The sequence below is a fragment of the Lissotriton helveticus genome, chromosome 11 (genome assembly GCF_964261635.1).
Source record: "Lissotriton helveticus chromosome 11, aLisHel1.1, whole genome shotgun sequence".
Classification (NCBI taxonomy): domain Eukaryota; kingdom Metazoa; phylum Chordata; class Amphibia; order Caudata; family Salamandridae; genus Lissotriton; species Lissotriton helveticus.
In genome coordinates, this window is record NC_136072.1 from 777,787,724 (window position 1) to 777,807,389 (window position 19,666).

Here is a 19,666-nt window from a genome sequence, read left to right on the forward strand (position 1 = left end):
GACCTGATCCCGCGGGCTCCCCTACCAGCCAACACCAGGAAATACAGCCAGTGGGTGAACATAAATGGGCGTAAGGCCGAAGCCCTGCGTGACACAGGGGCCAGTGTGACGGCCGTCCGTTGTCACCTGGTGACCCCAGAACAAATTCTGCCAAACGTTCTTTGCCCCGTCCGATCGGCCGACAATTCGGAGAGCCTGTGTCGGATGGCCTGCGTCCCCTTCGAATGGGGAGGAGTCTCCGGTATGTTAAAAGTGACTGTCCGCGACGATGCCCCCGTGGACTGCCTCCTGGGGAACGATCTCGAGAGTTCCCCGTGGGCAGCCGTTGAAAGAAGAGAGCACCTGGGGATGTTAGGCCTCCCGGGCTGGGCGTGCGTAACAACCCGGTCCATGGCCGCCGACACCATCCCTAGATCTGAAGAACCCGAATGGCCAGCACCTCCTCCCCCGATCGCTCCAGAGGGAGACTCCATCCCTACCAACACCCCGGAACAAACCCACGAAGAGCCCGCTCAGCCCCAAGACCTTCCGGACCTGGCTCAGTGGCGTCAGGAAGGGGGGCCCACCCAAGAACAATTCCGGCAAGAGCAAAAGACATGTCCCTCCCTCGAGGGACTGCGACAGCAAGCGCTCGCCCAGGGCGCAGGAGACACAGCAGGGGCCCACTGGATCTATTGGGACAATGACCTACTGTACAGCAAACAAAGAATAGCGGAGCTGGGGGCCAGTCGAGTGCTGGTGGTGCCCCTCCGTTTCAGAGACTTCCTTCTGAACTTGGCCCATGATGTCCCCCTGGCTGGACACTTGGGGCAAGACAAAACATACAACCGCCTGGTGACTCACTTTTACTGGCCGAAAATGAGAAATGACGTCTCCACCCACTGCCGGTCCTGCCCGACCTGCCAGGCCAGCGGGAAGAGCGGCCGCAAACTCAAGGCACCTCTGCAACCATTCCCCGTTGTGACCACCCCGTTCGAAAGGGTGGGAATAGACATTGTGGGGCCCCTGGACCCCCGAACAGCACAAGGGCATCGATTCATCCTGGTGGACCACGCCACCCGCTATCCTGAGGCGGTTCCCCTTCGAACTGTAACCGCACCAGTGGTAGGTCGAGCCTTAATGGGGGTCTTCTCTCGAGTGGGCTTCCCCAGGGAAGTCGTCAGCGACAGGGGCACGAACTTTATTTCAAAATATATGAAATCCCTATGGCAACAGTGCGGAGTCACCTACCAATTCACAACCCCATATCACCCGCAAGGAAACGGACTGGTCGAGCGATTCAACCGCACTCTCAAGGGGATGATCATGGGGCTGGAAGAACCCCTACGCCGCCAGTGGGACGTGCTACTACCGTGCCTCCTCTTCGCCTACCGAGAAGTCCCCCAGAAGTCCCTCGGCTTCAGCCCTTTCGAACTCCTGTACGGACACCCTGTTCGCGGGCCTCTCAGCCTAGTTAAAGAAGAGTGGGAAATGGCCCCCCTGAAGACCCCTCCAGACGTCTACAAGTACCTCCTGACCCTCCGTAATCAGACCCGGCGATTCAGAGAGCTCGCCAAAGCCAATCTTGAAGCCAGTCAGGAGGACATGAAGAAGTGGTACGATCAACATGCCTCCTCCATCGAATTCGAGCCTGGCCAGCAGGTATGGGTGATGTCCCCCATCGAACCTTGTGCCTTACAGGACAAATGGACGGGGCCCTTCAAGGTGATCGAGCGTAAGAGCCCCGTCACCTACCTCATCGACATGGAATCCCCCCGGAACCCCCTCCGGGTCCTCCACGCCAACAGACTCAAACCCCACTTCGTGCGCTCGGAGCTCAGCCTGCTGATGGCTACAGACAGTGGGGCGGAAGAGGACTCCGAGCCCCTCCCTGACCTACTGGGGGCCGGGGAGAAAGATGGTTCAGTGGACGGGGTCCAACTCTCCGAGGCTCTGACCCCAGAGCAGCGCCAAGACTGTCGGGCCCTCCTGCTGCAATTTGCAAACCTATTCTCCCTCACACCCGGGGTCACCCCCTGGTGTCTGCACGACGTGGACACTGGCGACAGTCCTCCTATCCGACACCGGCCATACCGAGTACCAGATCGGGTACGCACCTGCATCCAAGAAGAAGTCTCCAAGATGCTCGCACTCGGAGTCATCGAACCCTCGGACAGCCCCTGGGCCAGCCCGGTTGTACTGGTCCCCAAAGCTGCGGCCCCGGGCACCACACCCGAGCTCCGGTTCTGCGTCGACTATCGGGGTCTGAACGCTGTCACCCGAACCGACGCTCACCCCATCCCCCGAGCCGACGAACTAGTTGACCGCATGGGGGCGGCCCGCTACCTAAGCATCCTCGACCTGACGGCGGGCTACTGGCAGATCAGCCTCACCCCCAGGGCACAAGAACGATCCGCTTTCTCCACCCCGGATGGACACTACCATTTCAGAGTGATGCCATTCGGCATGAATAACGCTCCAGCCACGTTTCAACGACTTGTGAACCAGGTATTGGCGGGCCTCGAAGAGTTCAGCGCCGCATACCTGGACGACATCGCGGTGTATAGCCGCCACTGGTCAGATCACCTCCGCCACCTCCGAGGGGTCCTGCAGGCCCTCCAACGGGCCGGCCTCACAATCAAGGCCAGCAAGTGCCAAATCGGCCAGGGGTCCGTGACCTACCTCGGACACCAAGTGGGGAGCGGTCTGGTGGCCCCCCTCCAGCTCAAGATCGCTGCCATCCAGTCCTGGCGCCCCCCCGTAACCCAAACCGAGGTCCGAGCCTTCTTGGGGCTCACCGGATACTATCGGCGGTTCGTAAAGGACTATGGCAGCATTGTGGGGCCCCTCACGGAACTCACATCCAAGACCAACCCAAAAACAGTCAACTGGACTCCCGACTGTCAAGCGGCCTTCGAGAGGCTGAAGGCCGCCATGTGCACCGCTCCTGTGCTCCAGGCCCCCGACTACAGCCGTGAGTTCATCGTCCAGACTGATGCCTCAGACCATGGCATCGGGGCCGTCCTCTCCCAACTGAACCCCGAGGGAGTCGACCAACCAGTGGCCTTCATCAGCAGACGCCTCCTGCCCCGAGAACAGCGCTGGAGCACCATTGAGCGAGAGGCCTTCGCAGTAGTATGGGCCCTCAAGAAGCTCCGGCCTTACCTCTTCGGAACCCACTTCCGGGTACAAACAGATCATCGGCCCCTGCAATGGTTAATGCAAATGCGGGGGGAGAACCCCAAACTATTGCGATGGTCCATCTCCCTGCAGGGGATGGATTTCACTGTGGAGCATCGCCCTGGCCAAGACCACGCCAACGCGGATGGCCTGTCCCGCTTTTTCCGCCTCGACGAGGAGAGTCCCCAAGAGGATGGGTGACTCTCCCCGCCTTCAGCTGGGGGGGACGCATGTTGGACAGGCCCCACGAAGGGCTCGCTCCCTCCCCGCATGACAGGGCCCAGACACCGGCTCTCCGGGGGCTACCCGCAGAAGCAACCCGCAACCCGTCCCCTCCGGGACGCCTGCTCCCGGATATCTCTGTGTCACGGGCCCGGGCCCCCAGCAGCCCCATTGCCCGGCCCAGCCGCCATCTTGGACACTGCACCACGCGGCCGCGTGGCCTCAGCTCGACCCCAACCCTGGGCCCGGCCAGGCCCCGCCATCCCGGCACCACCATCCATCCAGGAGGTGAACGGACCACTTGGCAGGCTAATGGGAGAAAGAAGTGTCGATGGCTCTCCCCCGCCAGGTGCCGATCGCCCCCAGCCTCCCCGGGTGCTGGCTCCACCCCCCTGCTGGGTGTCTGGACTCCCTCATCCCGGACCTCCCGACCTCCCAGTGCGAGGGTCCGGACATCAAAGGGCGCCAGACCTATAACCGAGGAGCCCCAGAGCAGGGAGGCAGTTGTATCCTGGAGTCGAGAGACACCGAGAAGAACTCATCCTTGATGGACTGCTGGCGCTGCCGCAGCCCTGCCTTGTGAACTATCGTCCTGCCTGCTGGCACTGCCGCGGCCTTCTGCAACCTTCATCCTCGTGGGACCTGCTGGCGCTGCCGCGGCCCGTTGTAACTTCCATCTTCGTTGGGACCTGCTGGTGCTGCCGCGGCCCGTTGCCACCTACGATCTCTTCGGGACCTGCTGGCGCTGCCGCGGTCCGACCCGTCCGACCGCCGAGCTCGAGGATTGTGAGCTACCGCCGTTTCACCTCAGTACCCGTAGGTACCAAGACTGTCCCGCTACCCCCTTTCCCTACTAGAGACTAGAATTGAGAGGATCATCGTGTCCTGATCTCCTTGTATCGTACTACCTTACTTCAAGAACTGCCTATAAAAGGTGTTACTCTGATCTTCGTGTGGTGTCCATCTGTGGGGGGGGGGAAGTTACTTGTCTGTACGATCGCTGGAGACGGCCCTCACCGGAGGCCTCTCCCCTTGTGCTCGGCCGACCCTCCAGGTCCCCGTCTAACAGTAGGACATAGTGTCCACTGAGTCCTGGTGTAAACCAGGAGCTCCAGAAGTGTACAAGTGGAGCTTGGAATGGCAAGAACCACCCAAAAGCACCCTTGGGCGCCTTCTTAGGGGCACATCCTTCCTCCATGCTTCTCCAAACCTAGAAGCGCCAGCAGCCATCTGATGGGATTCTCAATTTTGTATTAACCCCTTCCCCGCTCATGACGAGCTCAGCTCAGCTCGTCATGAGTTACGACGCTCGTACGCTCATGACGAGCTGAGCTCGTCATGTAACGCGGCTTTTTAAAAAACGCAGCGGGAAAACCGCTAGCGCGCATGCGGTTAAGCAAAACATTTACATTGTTTGTAACTGGCCACCCACCATGACTAATTTCTCTAAAAGTTCTACTGCATCACACTGAGGACCCCACTATAACAGAATGTTTCTCTTTTCCTGGATGTCTTTGAAAGCTAACTGTTTCTGGTATACTAAATCCTTTCTAAAGTGGAACAGGAGTACTAATCTGATGGGATCATCTGAACTTTACATTTGACTATTTGAGTATCAAAGCAAAATGTCCCTACTCTCACCTACTTCTCGGGCTTCTGGTTAGAGATATAAATGTCGCTCCAGCGTCCGTGTGTGGGATCGATGCTAGTTTCTTGCTGCGCACCCTGTTCCTTTCAAAATCCCTGATAGTGAGGTGTCTTGGCATTTTTTTTTTTACCTACCATTTGAATTTGTTAATCTGAAACCATTTCATACCGTTTTGTCACACTGAGAAATCCAATCTGCAAGCAGAAATAAAAAGGAAATTCCCTATTTAATGGTAACTAGGGAAATTTTCTACAGTGAAAATTTACATACTGACATATTATGCTTGGTCCCTAAATCTTTACTTCTCAGTTTTTGCATTTTTCTCATATTTTTTTAATGTTTGAAAATACTGACATTGTTCGGAAAATAGAAAATGGCAGTGATATACTGTTAGAGAAGGGAGTAGGGTCTTGAAGTGCCGAGGTCTGGAGTGGGGACAGAGCCTTGAGTCCATCATCACCTGGCTAACTATGGAGGGAGTCTGAGGCAGGGAGAGGATACAGAGCTAACAGCCCAGCACTGTCCGAGAAATCTTCCTACTCTGTCCATCACCATTACTACACCAGCGAATGAACCAGCTATTACCAAATGAACACTTATGGCATAACTAAAGAAATCTGACACTGCTGGTCAATTGGAGATCTTGAAAGTACACCTCTGCAGGTCCCAAATATCAATACACCGTGGAAGCCTTTTTTAATCTCACAATGAAGCTCAGATATGAGATGATAGTAATAATACCCTTACCAGCAGATCTCTCCACTTTTCTTGACCTCCAACCATTTAGCTCAGGTCCACAACTATACACAGAATTTCTGACTGTACAACGCAATGCAGTTCCCAGCTACGTAGACTATAATCATAAGAAATACCATAAAGGGACTTGTGGAGTTGCTCAAAGCTGCCTGCATACTAAAAAAACATATACTGTGTCTAACACACCTCATCCATCACACTTGTACACTCTGCTTCCCATAACACGATAACCCCACCTCAGTGGTCATGACGGACAACATGGAAACACTTCCCACATAGGATCACAAAACAAAGACAACATCCTTCCACCCACACACCCTACACTGTGTAGCTTGCTGCCCATGCAGGTAAGAGCTTGAGTGCCCTACATAGTGGTAATAAAATGTATATAAATACTGTAATTCAATGCAATATAATACAATTCACTACTCTATCCAAACCACAAAATACAAAGGCTTCAACTGGTTGATGTTGTTTATGCGGAGACTCCACACAATTACCTGGAAACCTAATTCCTGCATAGGCTTCCAGCGCACTGTTTGCACAACTTGGACTATAAGCTCTTCGCTGGGTCTGCCTAGCATCCAAAGAAGGGTGAGATGCCTGACCAGGTATTTGGAAGCTAAGCAAGACCTCTTACCAAGCATGTTGTAGGCTCTCTTGGTGGTGTACTGACGCTTCATCTTCAGAGGGTGGATGATGCCTTGGTACCGTTCAACAGCAATGCAAGTCATGGTGAGCGTACTGGCCACAACTGCTGTCGTCTGAATGAAGGGAACCATCTTGCATACAAAGGGGCCTGCCAGAGAGTGAGACAAAGCAAACAAAGGGCAGAGTTATGGTTTCCATAAAAGCTAGAACCTATAAACAGCAGTTTAAAATGCACACACAGATTACTTCCTGGTTCTTCTCGTTACCCAATAATTTCTCTTCTTCCAAATAAAAATGTAAACTGCTTGAGGTTGACCACTTAAATACAGATAGAAATCTAGTTATTTTCTCTAAAATAAACATAACTTTTGGACTCTTCCCCTTCGAAAGAGTCCGGCGTTTAATTTGTTTGCTCTTTCTCTCTCCGTTGAACGATTACCCTAAATAAGGTTAGCCCCACTCATAGACTTTCTGTGTTGTATACTCAAGGCCTGTTGATCAGATAGCCTAATGAATCAATGGAGTGGAGGAGTAAAAAGAGTTATTAGAAGAGGTGACAGTGTAATAAGAGGTGACTCAGTATAATGCATAGTAGTAGGAAGGTTTCCTTCCTTGCCTACATTTATATAAAATACAAAAGATGGAAAGTCTTTCAACCACACACCATGTCATGTGTTCTTATTCAACGGACAGTTACGTCAACTTACAACGTCAACTGAGGAACGGGATTTAGTGCACCACAAAGGTGGCAGAAGTCTGTGGCTGCAAAACAAATGATTGACCTGGAAACATCAACATGTCGCTCATGAGGTCACCACATATGAGGCAGATTGCCCAAAATGGCCACCAGGAGATCCAACCTAACCAGTTTCTATGGTACTGAAATGGAGGGAGGGCTTCATAACACTGTGGGCTAAATAAAATTGCTGGAATAATGATTTGCGCTACCCCCGAAGAAAGAAGTCCAAGGAAAGTAATTGCCTATCGCTTAAGCCACATTAAAAAACTGCAGGTACAACTCTTCCATCTTCCAAACAAACCACATGAATCAACAGGAAGAGTAGTACATTGTCTTGATCAAGGTGAAAAGTGAAATCCGCCGGGGGGGGGGGGGGGGGGGGGTCGGGGGGGGGGGGGTGGACAAACATGTTGATGTATCAGTGCGGGAAAGAAGTAATGGAGCATCGATCTCCACATACCTAGAAACAGGGGGGGGGGTCGGGGGTGTGGGGGTGGACAAACATGTTGATGTATCAGTGCGGGAAAGAAGTAATGGAGCATCGATCTCCCCATACCTAGAAACAGGGGTCCCAACAAGGCGATCACAGGTACACCTCAGTGCAAAATGTTGAAGGGGGTCAAGTATTGAAATTTCACAGCGTCAACTATACCTAGAAATCTGGGTGTCTTATTCTCCACTGCATGGCCCTAATGAGGAAGTATTGTACTGTATTGAATTGTAATGGTATTTATATAGCACTTCCCATACCACTTGCAAGGCATAACAGGGCCAGTGAGCGCGGACAGCAGAGCTAAAGCACTCAAAGGCAATTAATGGCTACACTTAGGGTCATCAACTAGAGGCTGGAGATTGTACTCAAACACAGTTAACGACCAAGTACGTGATCAGTAACCACTGGATGAACATTAAAACAGAAACACAAAGTAGGGAAAGTGTAGAAACATCGTATATGTTCTAGTTTTTTATGTATACAAAATTAGATCTCCTTCTACATACATTGCCCAAAAATCAAGAAAGACAGAGGTCTTTTTGGAGGTCCGCCAATCACAAAAGACTGATGGTGAACACCAATGTCACAGATTCCTCTGATATAAAAAAACATAGGACCTCAGAAATACTTCTGAAAGTTTCCCCCTACATTTGGATTTCCAACTTCTCTGGGATTCATAATGAATTCCAGGAGTACGCCGGGAAATCTCTAAGGGCCTGCTTAGGAGTCAATCAGAGAGGTATCCCTGAGTGGGATACTTCTCTGCCTTTATATGACTGGGGTGAAGTTTACCCAACCAGTACTCCTTGGTGTGGGAAAACCGGACTCAATTTTACCAGCAGTAAATTCTGGCTGAAAAAATCACATGGGGCTGTCTCATCTACCACTTTACTCTGACCTTTTCTACAGCAAGGTAGGAACATTCAATACTCCACAAGGCCAGAACAAATCTTCCCTTTTCCTCACCTACTCTCCCAACATTCCTCCCTACACCGTTGCTGCATGCAGATCACAACTCCCATTAACCACCCCTCCCTCCACATCCTCCCCTGGCAGAAGCCCTTGCTCCAATTTACCACCTGGTGTGGGCAGGTTGTAAATTGGGGGGTGGAGGGGGTAAAACCTTACGGAATTAGGAATTCCATGCAGTTTTGTACCCATTAATTCAAGGTTTGCCAGTATTCCCCTTTAAGTGGACTTTCACTCATATTAGGAATAAACCTGTTAGGAGATACTGGTTGTAAACAGTAGTTATGGCCATGCGAGATCTCAGCACATGTTTACTCTTAACTCGTAAACCTGGCCTGAGAGTTGTAGAATTCAAAGATCATCATTACTGGGCCAAATGTACTCAAGCATTTTTCTCATGGCTATAAAGTCCATAAGAAGTAATGAAGCGGAAATGCACATTTGCACATTTACCTTTTTAATATTTTTCTCTGCAGAGGAAATATGTTGCTCTTTTTATAGACCTCTTCCCCTAAACCCTAATAAAATATTGGACTGTCACCGTCAATTTCTCTCCTTGGAAAGGCACTTGGTTTAACTACAGTAGTTTTTTAGTTTTATTATTATTTAGACGTGTCTTGCGATACAAACTTAGTAGTATCAGAAATAAAATGTGAAAAAACAACGCTGAAATTGTGCTTCAATGATTTTTTGAAGTCAAACATTAGCCCTCAAGTGAGATCTGCTATTAGATATTTCCCAAGCTTGACCAAATATTTATGATGTTGAAATGTACTCGCAGATTTTCCATTGCTGCAGCTAAACTTTTGGCCTCCAATTTTGTTCTACCTTGATTGGGAATCAGGATATGGAATTTTGCAAAGAGGTGAGTGGGCCACTGAAAGCTGGATCATGACTTGAGCCAGATACCTAGATCTGGCTCAAGTAAAGGCCCTTTTGAACACTTAAGCCAAAAACAACCCGGTCCTTCATGTTGCAGCTGCCAATAAATCACTTTGTTACCTCTTTACCCAAACCTTCTTCACAACACTTGCAGCTGAGGTTCTTCCCAGCATTGCGTTGTGGTATTTTTACTAATGAACAGTTAGCTAAGACCAGTGGAAATGCACAGAAAGTGATCTTATGCTAATGCTTTTTAGATCTCAGCTACAGACAGCTTTTAGTTCCCTGTTGCTGGAAACGTATTGTATGAAATGCCAATATCTTAGTGGTCATTGGGTCAGCCCATTACTTATCCAGCACTACCAAGTTTCCCAAATCCATGAGTGAAGGTTTGTTCCTATCCAGGTTTTTCTCTTTGAATTCAGGGACCTATATTCTTATTTAATCCATTATAAAACAGGACTAAAAATTCTAGAATTCAAAGGCTAGACTTGAACACCTCGTCAGTGCCGGTCGCTCCACCCGCCGCGTGGCCCCTCCAGGAAGTCACCGGTTCCCTGCTGCCGCCGCCGCTCGCATCGCTGCCCTGATTGTGCCCCCACTGTGGTTTGTAGAATCGCCGTAGTATTGCCCTGATTTGTACTGTTCTGTCTGTTCCTGTTGCCTTGTGCTGTGTACTGTTCTGCCCCCTGTTTCGCTGTAGTCTTGCCCTGATTTGTACTCTTCTGTTCCTGTTGCCCTAGCGCTTCTGTCCCCGCTGTTGCCCACCCCGCTCCCAGCTGCTGCTCCCCCGCGGCCCCGCCCCCACTCCTGCTGGTTTCCCTCGACCTTCCCATTCGCCACCCCGCTCCCACCTCCCAGCTGCTCCTTCCTCCCACTGATTACTTAAGGGAGTGACCGGGCAACGGGGAGCTGTGACCTAGCCTGAACTCGTCAGTGCCGGTCGCTCCACCCGCCGCGTGGCCCCTCCAGGAAGTCACCGGTTCCCTGCTGCCACCCCCGCTCGCATCGCTGCCCTGATTGTGCCCCCACTGTGGTTTGTAGAATCGCCGTAGTATTGCCCTGATTTGTACTGTTCTGTCTGTTCCTGTTGCCTTGTGCTGTGTACTGTTCTGCCCCCTGTTTCGCCGTAGTCTCGCCCTGATGTGTACTCTTCTGTTCCTGTTGCCCTAGTGCTTCTGTCCCCGCTGGTACCCACCCCGCTCCCTGCCGCTGCTCCCCAGCGGCCCCTCCCCCACTGCTGCTGGTTTCCCTCGACCCTCACATTCGCCACCCCGCTCCCACCTCCCAGCTGCTCCTCCCTCGCTTCTCCCCCCCCCACTCTCCATTTATGGCAGAGTCCGCGCAGCGTTCGCGCGCAGCGGGCGCGCCAAAGGCAAGCCCGTCTACGCCTGTCCGTGCCTGGACCGCGCCTAGCGCCAGACCCCCTGGCCCCCGCAGATGCCAGCCCACCCGCCAGACCTACAATGCAGCCACCCTCAACGCACTCAACAACGGCCGGATCCCCGTCAGCCACCGAGCCACCCCAGGACGCACGCACGGACCCTTCAACTGCCAATCCTGCAAGTTCTCCTGCATCCGGACCTGCACCGCACCCGCCAAGCCGAGCACCAGCAGCAACCACCTGAAGTGCATCCTGCTCAACACCCGCTCCGTCCACAGACACGCCGTCGAACTCTGGAACCTCCTCGACTCCACTGGACAGACCACAGCTGCGTCCACTTCAGCTTTAGAATGACCACGCTCCACCACCACCCGCAACAGGTCCCCCGTAGAAGCTGGAACAAGATCTCCATCGACCAGCTCGCCACATCCCTGAGCCAGAACCCTCCCGCCAGCTCAACGAACCCCAACCAAGCCGCCAACAACCTCACAAGGTGGATCAGCAACTGCGCAGACGACTTCGCTCCACTGAAGACCCCCCCCATCAGACCCGGCAACAAGAAAGCTTCCTGGTTCACCGATGAACTCAAGAGCTCTAGGAAGAACTGCCGAGCCCTCGAGAAAGCCTGGCGCAGAGACCCGACAACAGACAACATGACCACCCTCAAACAAGCCACCCGAAAACACCACCAGCTGATCCACACCACCAAGAGAACCGCATTCAAGGAACGACTAGACCAGTGGTTCCCAAACTTTTGACTCCTGAGGACCCCCATTGAGTTACCACTGGAAGCCAGGGACCCCCAAGCAATTTGTATGAGTTAAATTTCAAACATTAAAACAGTAATTCGAAAAAAATACACACATATGCACATAAAACAAATACCTAAAGTAATAAGGTTTTTTGGGGCCAGATGTATGACCATTTCATTTAGCGCCTCGCAATTGGCAACACATTGCGAGCGGCAAATTGCGAGTCGCTAAATGAAATGTACAACAGTGTGTTTAACACTGTTTGGGATTCCCAATGGGGTCGCAAATTGCGAGGTTCATTAATATTAATGAGCCTCTCTCAATTTGAAAGCCCATTGGGAATGCCAGCCCTCCCAGCGATGGTGGCCTGCTGGGCTCTGCAGGCCACCATGTCTCGGACTGCTTTTAAATAAAGCAGTTTTAAAAAAAAAAATGCAGCCTGTTTACCATGCATTTAAAAAAAGAAAATGAAACGTTTTCGTTGCATTTTCTAAGGGCAGGCAGAGGTCCCTGGGACCACTGCCTGCCCTTAAAAAATAATTTTGCATGCATTTGCAAAGGGGAAGGGGTCCCCTGGTGACCCCTTCCCATTTGCGAATGCATTACCATCTACTTGAAGTAGGTGGTAATTGTGACTGTTTTGCGACTGCAAAACATTTGTACATGGTTTTGAGACTCGCTATTTGGAAGGGAATGCCCCTTCCAAATAGCAAGTTGCAAAACCTATTTAGCGAGTCGCAAACAAATTGCCACTCGCGAAATAGGCTATGTACATGGCCTAATAGGTTTTTGCATGCGCAAACGGGTTCGCGAACCTGATCGCGCATATAAAAACAGATCGTACATCTGGCCCTTAGTATTTTATATTGAAGTAATAGCCCCTCTGTCACATGTATTTTATTTGTTTTATACCATCTCTCATACCATTGTAGGATGTCAGAGCACTTTACATCACACCCATATAGAGACATTGAATTATACATGTAAATCAGTGTGTATATAAAATGTTTAAAGAGTGCTTGGTCTGGAAAAGCACAAACTCAGGATTCAGAACATAACACAGTGGCTAGCATTGACTTTAACATTAAAAATGTATTTTCCCCCAAATATATCATTTTAGCAGCATCAGGTTAATCAATAACTGGGACAAAATATAAGTTACTAACTGGTACCATGCAGTTTGCAAGCAGCTCTTTGATGACAGTTTATAGGTCCCTCTGATAGATTACGATTGTCACTTATGAAGTGCACAGTAACAAAAGAAACTGTGACAAAAGCAGTAACCACGAACCTAGGCACATAAAATACTACTTTTTAAGATGCATGTTACACGTTCTTTGCCGTAGGCACAGTAACCCTCTGTGCTACATTAGTTAAATCAAAGCTGCCCCTGAGCAAAACGCTCCTGCTCTCTAGCAGGTACATTAATCTCTGGCATTCTCTTGACACTTTTATTGTTGCTGGAAAGCTGCTAATTATACAAGGAACATTTCTGTGCTTTTAAAACTGTTGCCTACGGACCCCCTGGGAATGTGTCACGGACCCCTGGGGTTCCGCGGACCACAGTTTGGGAAACACTGGACTAGACAACAACGCCCACAACAGCAAGGAACTCTTCAACATCGTCAAAGAGCTCTCGAACCCTAGTGCCGGAAACAACGACATCACCCCTTCACAAGACCTCTGCGACTCGCTCGAGTCGTTCTTCCACAGCAAGATCGCAGATATACACAACAGTTTCAGCCCACAGCCGACGCACCCTACGACCGCACCAACGCCCCCCACCACTACCCTCCACGCTTGGACCCCGATCAACACCGAAGACCCAAACCGCACGATGAACTCCATCCACTCCGGATCACCAACCGACCCCTGCCCTCACCACGTCTTCAACAAGGCAGACTCCATCATCGCACCCCATCTCCGGGACATCATCAACGCCTCCTTCGACACCGCCACCTTCCCAGAGAGCTGGAAGCACGCCGAACTCAGTGCCCTACTGAAGAAACCATCAGCGGACCCCACCGACCTCAAAAACTACCGACCCATCTCGCTCCTTTCTTTTCCTGCCAAAGTCATCGAGAAGAACGTCAACAGACAGCTGGCCGCCTTCCTCGAGACGAATGGATCCCTCGACCACTCGCAGTCCGGTTTCAGAGCCAACCGCAGCACCGAGACCGCACTCATCGCAGCCACTGACGACATCCGAGCCCTGCTCGACAACGGGGAAACAGCGGCACTCATCCTCCTGGACCTCTCCGCAGCGTTCGACACGGTCTGCCACCACACCCTAGTGCAGCGCCTCAGCAACATCGGAATCCAGGAGAAGGCACTGGAGTGGATCATCTCGTTCCTCGCTGGAAGAACCCAGAGAGTCCGCCTCCCCCATTCAGATCAGAGGCCACCAAAGTCATCTGCGGTGTACCACAAGGATCATCGCTCAGCCCCACGCTGTTCAACATCTACATGAGCCCCCTCGCGGCCATCGCACGCCAACACAACCTCAACATCATCTCCTACGCCGACGACACCCAGCTGATCCTCTCCCTCACCAACGACCCCGCAACCGCCAGAACCAACCTACACGAAGGGATGAAAGATGTAGCCGAGTGGATGATGAACAGCCGCCTGAAACTGAACTTGGATAAGACGGAAGTCCTCATCCTGGGATCATCACCCTCCGCCTGGGACGACTCCTAGTGCCCCCCTGCCCTGGGCAGTGCACCCAAACCAACGGACCACGCACGCAACCTGGGCTTCATCCTGGACTCTCGATGACCAGACAAGTCAACGCTGTCTCCTCGTCATGCTTCAACATCCTACGCATGCTACGGAAGATCTTCCGGTGGATCCCCACCGAAACCAGGAAGACAGTCACCCAGGCGCTCGTCACCAGCCGACTGGACTACGGTAGCTCTCTCTACGCCAGAACCACAGCCAAACTTCAGAGAAGACTCCAGCGCATTCAGAACACCTCAGCACGACTCATCCTGGACATCCCCCGACACAGCCACATCTCCGGACACCTGAGAGACCTGCACTGGCTCCCCATCAGCAAGAGAATCGCGTTCCGCCCCCCCCCCCCCCCAGCGCCTTGAGACCCTCCGGGTGAGTAGCGCGCTATACAAATGCTTGATTGATTGATTGATTGATTGAGCAGCATATCATACATGGACCTGAAAAACTTGGCAGTTATGCGTTTTCTTTTCATGGCTTTCTTGTCAAATGTGCTTGTTTCTTATTCAGTGGCTTCCTTCCTCTTCTTTTGTATGTTTCTCCCCTGAAGCAGAACTTCTTTATTATTATTTGCACTGAAAGATGTGTAACCTTTCATAGCTCACATCAGGGAACCAATTTTTTTCTTTGCGCGCTACATGTGCCTGAATGTATTTTCTTGTTCCCTCCCTCTCAGCCCTGTGTGCTGCTTCCCCCTCTCACCCCCATCTGACTGTGCTCTACATATTGCAGCCCCCCTACCTTGTCCGTAAAAGCACAACATTAAGTTTATTTTTGTTATGTTCGACTAAAGTGCACATGTTGCATGAAAGACCAGGACTTGGCTGACAAAGGAGGCTTTTATAGCAGCTAGGGAGCAGCAGGCAGTTGCATTCAGCCTGCATTTGAGGTAGTAGCACTACGGCCAGTCTGCTCACTCGGGTGCTGAAGGGCACCAAATGGCTGCAACAATAGTTCTTGTCATGAGTCGTGTGGAAAGTAATTGGTAAGCATTTTTCTTTAAACTCCGACTGTCCCTGAGACAGCTGTTATGTTCTTAAGTATCTGCAAATAGGTCCCTTTATTTTTAATGCCGAATAACATGTAAATTTCTTTTTACATTCTGATCAGTTTTCTGCCTGAAATTTAACCCCTTTCCTGACAAGCCTCCCCCCACCCCCAGTGCTAAGCCTTTTTTTTTTTTTGCCTATTTGGGCTAGTTCGCACTTAGGCCCCTGTAACTTTTGGACCACATTTATCTGTGCCAAATTTGCTTCCTTTTCTTCCGAACTTCATGGGGATTTCAAAGTTATCCAGGGTTTGTTGATCCCCCAGGAGTGTTCCCAGAAATTTGCCAAAATACAGCAAAATTTTGGGGTCTTTGAAAAAATGGGAAAAAAGTGCTGCAGATGAAAGCGTCTCTTTTTTCCCCTACAAATTGTATTTGGGTTTGTGGTGCTGAAATCATCATCTTACCAGCTTTCCGGGAATGACAGAATTTACACATTTTTGACATTTTACTGGGACGTAGCCTATTTTTTGCAATTTTTTGTGCTTTCAACCTCCTTCCAGTTAGTGGTAGAAATGGGTATGAAACCAATAATGGATCTTGGAAATCTATACATTTCAGAAATGTAGTTCTGAATTCAGCAAGGTGTTATTTGTGTAGATCCTTCAAGGTTTTTTTTTATAGAAACTAACAGTTGAAAATAGGAAACATTTTAAATGAGTAGAAAGAAACAGCCATTTGTGCCAACGTTTTCACCTGTAACTTCTTCTAAGTATGACAGATTTTTTTAAATAATATACCCTGCTAGTTGTGCGAATATATAGGAATTGTAGGTTCACCAGAGGAACCCAGAGCAAATAACTAAGAAACATCATGCAGTGTTTTTTCATTGTGTACCGGGTAAATCACAATTAATTTGGTAAAATATAAAGAGTGAAACATATCTATCAAAGACACCCAAATATTTCTGAAAAGGAACAAAATATAGAGTTTAGAAACAGTAGCTATTTGCACATCTACAAAATTGTGGTTACCCATACTAGCCTATGAATTGTAGGACATTTTTCAAAGTGACTTTTTTACAAATAGTCTTTCATTAGGAAGGCAGGAATGCATAGAAAATCAATATGTAATAACAGTTGCTCTATAATTCAGAGTTCCCCTAAGTCTATCAATAAAAATGGTACCTCACTTGTGTGGGCAGACCTAGTGGCCGCGACTGGAAACGGCCCAAAACGCAACGTGGACACACCACATTTTTACAGTGAAAATTTACCCTTTTTTTGCAAAGTGCCTACCTATAGATTTTGAACCCTAGCTCTGCCGGCACCGCGGGAAACCTAGCAATCCTATACATTTTTTAAAACTAGACACCCAGGGGAATCCAGGATGGGGTGACTTGTCTGTTTCCTTCCAGGTTCTGTTACCCTGAATCCTTGCAAACCTCAAACTTTGTAGAAAAAAACAAATTTTCCTCACATTTCTATGATGGAAAGTTCTAGAATCTGCGTGGATCCGCAAAATTCCACCCACCCCGCGTTACACAAAGTCTACCGATAAAAATGGTACCTCACTTATCTGGGTAGTCCTAGTGGGCGCGACAGGAAGCGGCCAAAAATGCAACATGGAATCACCACATTTTGACAGTGAAAATTGACCCTTTTTTTGCAAAGTGCCCAGCTGTAGATTTTGAACCCTAGCTCTGCCGGCACCTAGGGAAACCTAACAAACCTATACATTTTTGAAAATTTGACACCCAGGTAAATCCAGGATGGGGTAACTTGTCTGGCTCTCACCAAGTTCTGTTACCCATATTCCCTTGCAAACCTCAAACTTTGTAAAAAAAAACACATTTTCCTCACATTTCAGTGATGGAAAGTTCTGGAATCTGCGTGGATTTACAAAATTCCACCCTCCCCACATTCCCCAAAGTCTTCCGCTACAAATGGTACCTCACTTAAGCGGGTAGGTCTAGTGCCCCCGACAGGAAATGCCCCAAAATGCAATGTGGACACACCACATTTTTGCAATGCATACTGACTCTTTTTTTGCAAAGTGCCTATAACTGTGGATTTTGAACCCAAGCTCTGCTGCCACCTAGGGAAACCTACAAAACAGATACATTTGTTAAAACTAGACACCCAGAGAAATCCAGGAGAGGGTGACTTGTGTGGCTCTAAGCAGGTTATGTTACTCAAAAGCCTTTGCAAACCTCAAACTTTGTAAAAAAACAAACACATTTCCCAACATTTCTGTTATGGAAAGTTCTGGAATCTGTGTGGACCCACGAAATTCCACCCACCCTGCACTCTCCAAAGTCTCCAGATACAAATGGTACCTCACTTCTGTGGGTGGGCCAAGTGCCCGCGGCAGAGAAGGGGCCAAAACGTCAAAACGTATTGTGGAGCCATCACAATTACCTACCACACATTTCTGAAAACTAGACACCCGGGAGATTCCAGGGAAGTATGGCTTGTGTGGACCCCCAACATTTTCCTACCCAGAATCCCCTGCAAACCTCAAATTCTGTGTGGGAAACTTGTGTGATCACAGGGCGGACACAAATATCCTACCACTGAACCTTCCCCCAGGTCTCCCGATAAAAATAGTACCTTACTCGCGTGTGTGGCCGAAGTACCCGCAACAGGCAAGGGCCCAAAACCTATTCAGGATATTTCAAAATTAGCTATCACAAAACAACCTGGTTTTGCAAGGGGCGTCACCTGGGTTTTTGGTCCCGGGCTTGGCGGCCATCTACGGAAACCTACCAAACCCACACATTTCTGAAAATTAGACACCCGGGGGCATCCATGGAGGTATGGCTTGCGTGGACCCCCCAACGTTTCCCTACACAGAATCCCCTGCAAACCTCAAATGTAGCTGAAAAAAATCACTTGTTTCTCAAATTTCCGTGTGGGAAAGTTGTGAGATCACCGGGCTGACACAAATTTACTACCACTCAGCATTCCCCCAGGTCTCCCGATAAAAATGGTACCTCACTCATGTGGGTGGCCCAAGAACCCGCAGTAGGCAAGGGCCCAAAATGCATTGAGGAGACTTCAAAATTACCTATCACAAAACAACCTGGTTTTGGAAGGGGGCACCTGGGTTTTTGACCCCGGGCTCAGCAGCCAGCTGGAGAAACCTACTAAACCCACACATTTCTAAAAACTAGACACCCGAGGGAGTCCAGGGAGGTATGGCTTGCATGGTTCCCTCAAAGTTTTCCTACCAGAATCCCCTTCAAACCTAAATATTTAGCTGGAAAAAACACATTTTCCACATATTTTTTGTGTGGGATCAACGGGCCGGCACAAATGTCCTACCACACAGCATTCCCCTCAGTCTCCAGAGTAAAAGCAGCGGACTCAAGTAAGCCCTGCAAGCGCCACACACCTCTTGCCGTTACTCTGCTCTTGCCGCTCCCTAGCATTTCTTGGCAATTTTTTAACAATCTATGCTCTGAATGTAATTTTTATGCTTTTTAATATACTTGCATTTTTGCTGCTTCGGCGTATTTGCACACTTTGATCTGTTGCACTGATTGGGCCAACCCCGGTCCGCCGCGGCTGACGTGCCGTTTGAGCGGAGGGCGGTTCCTTCTCCCCAGTACCATTTCCGGTAGGCCGCGGACTAGTCGTCCTCCGGAAGACGGTATTTAACTTCCAATGGTGCGGGCTCGCAGCAGGCACGCCGCTGGCACACCAAAGGCATGCCTAAGGCAAACCCGTCTGCGCCCGTCCGTGCCTGGATCGCGCCCAGCGCCCGAGACGCTGGTCGTTTTTCGAACAAACTTATTAACTACTCAGCTAAGGAGCTTCTTTATTTAAGCAAACGAGGGAGGGTTGCTGCCTGGTAGGGTCGGGACACAGTAGCAGGTGTGCTGGTTGTAGGTTCTCACTTCCCTCAGAGGTGGGATCCACAGCCTTAGATGTGTGCCTGACTCACCAGAACCATGACCGGGAGAATTATCAGGAGATAAATACACTCTATGGTGGGCTTGCTAACGTGAGGTCCTTGGGAAAGCACAGGTATGAAATAGCTCAAATAATAGACAACTGGGGGCTGGATATTCTTTTTAAAACTGAAACATGGGCAGATGCGGGCTCGGATCCTGATTTTATTACTGCCACCCCGGTGGGGTACAGAGCGGTTAGAGTGGATACGACTTCTAAAAGAGGAGGTAGAGTAGCTATCATTTTTAGAGACCGTTTTGTAGTTACTATCCACCCAATCTCCACTCCGTACTATGAGGCTCTTCAATTTACATGTAAACTCATTGCCAAA

At 50.0% G+C, this 19,666-nt stretch overlaps 1 protein-coding gene across 1 annotated transcript in view; it reads right to left on the reverse strand.

Moving 5' to 3' along the window:
* The window catches only part of LOC144791167 (pyroglutamylated RF-amide peptide receptor-like), a 1,198,913-nt gene that overhangs the window by 141,852 nt on the left and 1,037,395 nt on the right, over nt 1–19,666 (reverse strand). Inside the window, exon 2 of the mRNA XM_078665819.1 lies at nt 6,426–6,584. Coding sequence (XP_078521945.1) covers nt 6,426–6,584 — 159 coding nt within the window. The remainder of the gene's footprint in view (nt 1–6,425; nt 6,585–19,666) is intronic.